At 59.5% G+C, this 2,546-nt stretch overlaps 2 protein-coding genes across 2 annotated transcripts in view; one reads left to right on the forward strand and one right to left on the reverse strand.

Annotated features, from left to right (window-relative positions):
* Positions 1 to 376: 376 nt before the first annotated feature.
* On the forward strand, positions 377 to 565 carry GUITHDRAFT_53041 (hypothetical protein; the record flags this gene model as incomplete). Its single annotated transcript, XM_005829955.1, has 1 exon — positions 377 to 565. A coding segment is annotated over one exon (189 nt), but the record flags the coding sequence as incomplete, so codon positions are not given.
* A 1,310-nt stretch (positions 566 to 1,875) lies between these two features.
* The window catches only part of GUITHDRAFT_140880 (hypothetical protein), a gene marked incomplete at both ends in the record, with an annotated part of 3,270 nt that continues 2,599 nt past the window's right edge, over positions 1,876 to 2,546 (reverse strand). The window contains 2 exons of the mRNA XM_005829956.1: positions 1,876 to 1,959; positions 2,109 to 2,472. Coding sequence (XP_005830013.1) covers positions 1,876 to 1,959; positions 2,109 to 2,472 — 448 coding nt within the window. The remainder of the gene's footprint in view (positions 1,960 to 2,108; positions 2,473 to 2,546) is intronic.

Genomic DNA, 2,546 nt, shown 5'->3' on the forward strand with positions numbered 1-2,546 from the left:
TCCTCTGAGGCAGGCTTCACACTGTCCTCCTCCCTCCCCTCCCCTCCCCTCACCCGCTTCTCCCTCTCTCCCTCCCTCCCTCCCTCCCCTCCCCTCCCTCCTCCCTCCTCCCTCCTCCCTCCTCCCTCCTCCCTCCTCCCTCCTCCCTCCTCCCTCCTCCCTCCTCCCTCCTCCCTCCTCCCTCCTCTCCTCCTCCCTCCTCCCTCCTCCCTCCCTCTCCCTCTCCCTCTCCTCCTCCTCGCATTGCTCTCTCATCGCCAGCGCTCTTGTCCCTAGAATGCACTGACAAGTCACTTCAACTCCCTTCGTGATGAGCAGAGATACAAGACCGGGCGCGGAGGGTGAGGGGGAGCGGTACTCATGCACTACAGAGGACGGGTGGATGATCTCTCTCCATCGGTACCGGAGTAGAGCGCCGCCAGGGATAGCCAAGAAGAATCACTCCGTCCTCCTCTGCCATGGCTTCGCATCCAACCGTCACTCGTTCGACCTCAACCCGGAGGCGAGCGTTGCAAGATACTTCGCCAACGAAGGATGGGACACGTGGATAGTGGAGCTGAGAGGTAGGACAACTGCTTGCCCGCAGAGGAATGGTTCACTGGCTGACTGACTGAATTTGGTTTCTCGTTTCAGGATCGGGGTTGAGCGAGAAGCCCAGCAGGGCTAACGGGAAGAAGTACGACTGGTGTGTTGACGATCACATCAAAGACTGCCAGGCTTCCATCGCCCTCATCGTGCAGGAGACAGGAGCATCGGTGCACTTGCTCGGTCACAGCATGGGCGGGATGATACTGACCGCCATGGCGAGCATGAACCTGACCTCGAGCATCCGCAGCGGTGTGAGCATAGGGAGCACCATCTTCATGGAGGAGAGCTCCTGGCGGCACTACCTCTTCATGTGGCCCATCCTCAAGCACCTCCCCTGCGTCCATGCGGATTTCTTCCAGAAGATGATCTCGCCCATGGCCGTCAGGACCAACTCGCCGTGGGACAAGCTCTTCTTCGTTCGCTCCAACGTCTCCGCCTCCCTTGCTCGCGAGATGTTCTCCAAGAACTGGGAGCCCATCGCCATCCCCTCGGTCCGCCAGTTCAAGAAAGCTCTCGACCCCCGCGGCCTTCCAAGCAGGGATGGCTCCTCCTTCTACTCCGACGGTCTCTCTCAGATCTCCATCCCCATGCTCGTCATCGCTGGCTCTAAGGACAGACAATGTCCGCCGCAAGGAGCAGAGAAGATGGCATCGATGATCCCGGGAGCAAGGTACATCTGCTTGGGGAAGCAGAATGGCCAGAAGCATTCCTATGGTAAGGGCAACCGCCCTCCTCCCTCCCCTCTTTCTCCCTCCCTCCTCCCTTCTCCCTCCCTTCTCCCTCCCTTCTCCCTCCCTTCTCCCTCCCTTCTCCCTCCCTTCTCCCTCCTCTCATGAGCTAATTTCGACGGCACGTGCAGGTCACTTCGATTTATTGATCGGCAAGAACGCTCGGGAAGAGTGCTGGTTCCAAGTCCTCAAGTTCCTCCAGGAGAACGACAGTTATGACGAGATGAAAGACAGGGAGGAAGGAGGAGACTAGACGGTTGTAACGATGAGTCCATAACCCATTCATGCGACTGATTGATTACCTTTACATACGATTCATTCATCATTTGACACACACATACTGGAATACCGGACACGAACATGTCCGATCGGTAAGGAGGTGAGGCGAGGGGCGAGGCAGGGCAGGGAGAGGAGAGGACAAGTCAGAGTGGCAGACAAGGGGATGCTGCAGCAGGGACCCACTTGCAGAGGATGACTGAGCCTGGTCGCCAGAGAGAATGAAAGGAGAGCCGAGAGAGAGAAAGAGGCGGCAGGGAGGAGACAACAAGCACAGGCAGCTTCACTTGGCAAGGAGATCTCGCCAGAACACGTAGCTCTCGTGGCTTCCTTCCTTGGTGACCTCATACAGCGGCCGGAGGTGAACCTGCACCCGCATGAAAGTTACCTCCTACTCCACACCCCTCCTCTCCTCCTCCAGACAACCCCCTTCGCTTGCTCCTCCCCTTCCTCCCTCTTTCCCCCCTACCCCCCCTCACGTCCTTCCCATCTGCATCTGCATCAGCTCGTGTTCACCTGCACCTCCACGATGTGCGTCTCCACCTCCCCGTTCCGCTCCCACGCGGCGACAGGAACGAAGTGGCAGGTCCGCTCGTCGCTCGTCCAGCCGACCTCGAGGGAGAGCGAGAGGTTGCGGAAACCCGTCGCCTCCTCGAAGTCCTTCGACTCCTCGTCGAAGCGATTCTTCACCTTGGTGATGCGGAACAGCTTCTTCCCTTGGCCCTCTCCTCCTCCCTCCCCTCCCTCCCCGTACAGGTCGTGCTGGGTGAAGAAGCCGACGACCGATCGCTCCAGGAGGCTCATCAGCACCCCCAGCAGCGTCTGCATGTCCTCCACCACAAACGTACATCGCACAAGATCCGTCAGCAGCCCAACGTCCCTGCCATCCAACTCACTCCCTCACTCCCCAACAGCCCACTCCCCTCCCCCCGCCTGCAGGCTCCACTCCTCCTG

This window comes from Guillardia theta (genome assembly GCF_000315625.1).
Source record: "Guillardia theta CCMP2712 unplaced genomic scaffold GUITHscaffold_49, whole genome shotgun sequence".
Lineage (NCBI taxonomy): Eukaryota > Cryptophyceae > Pyrenomonadales > Geminigeraceae > Guillardia > Guillardia theta.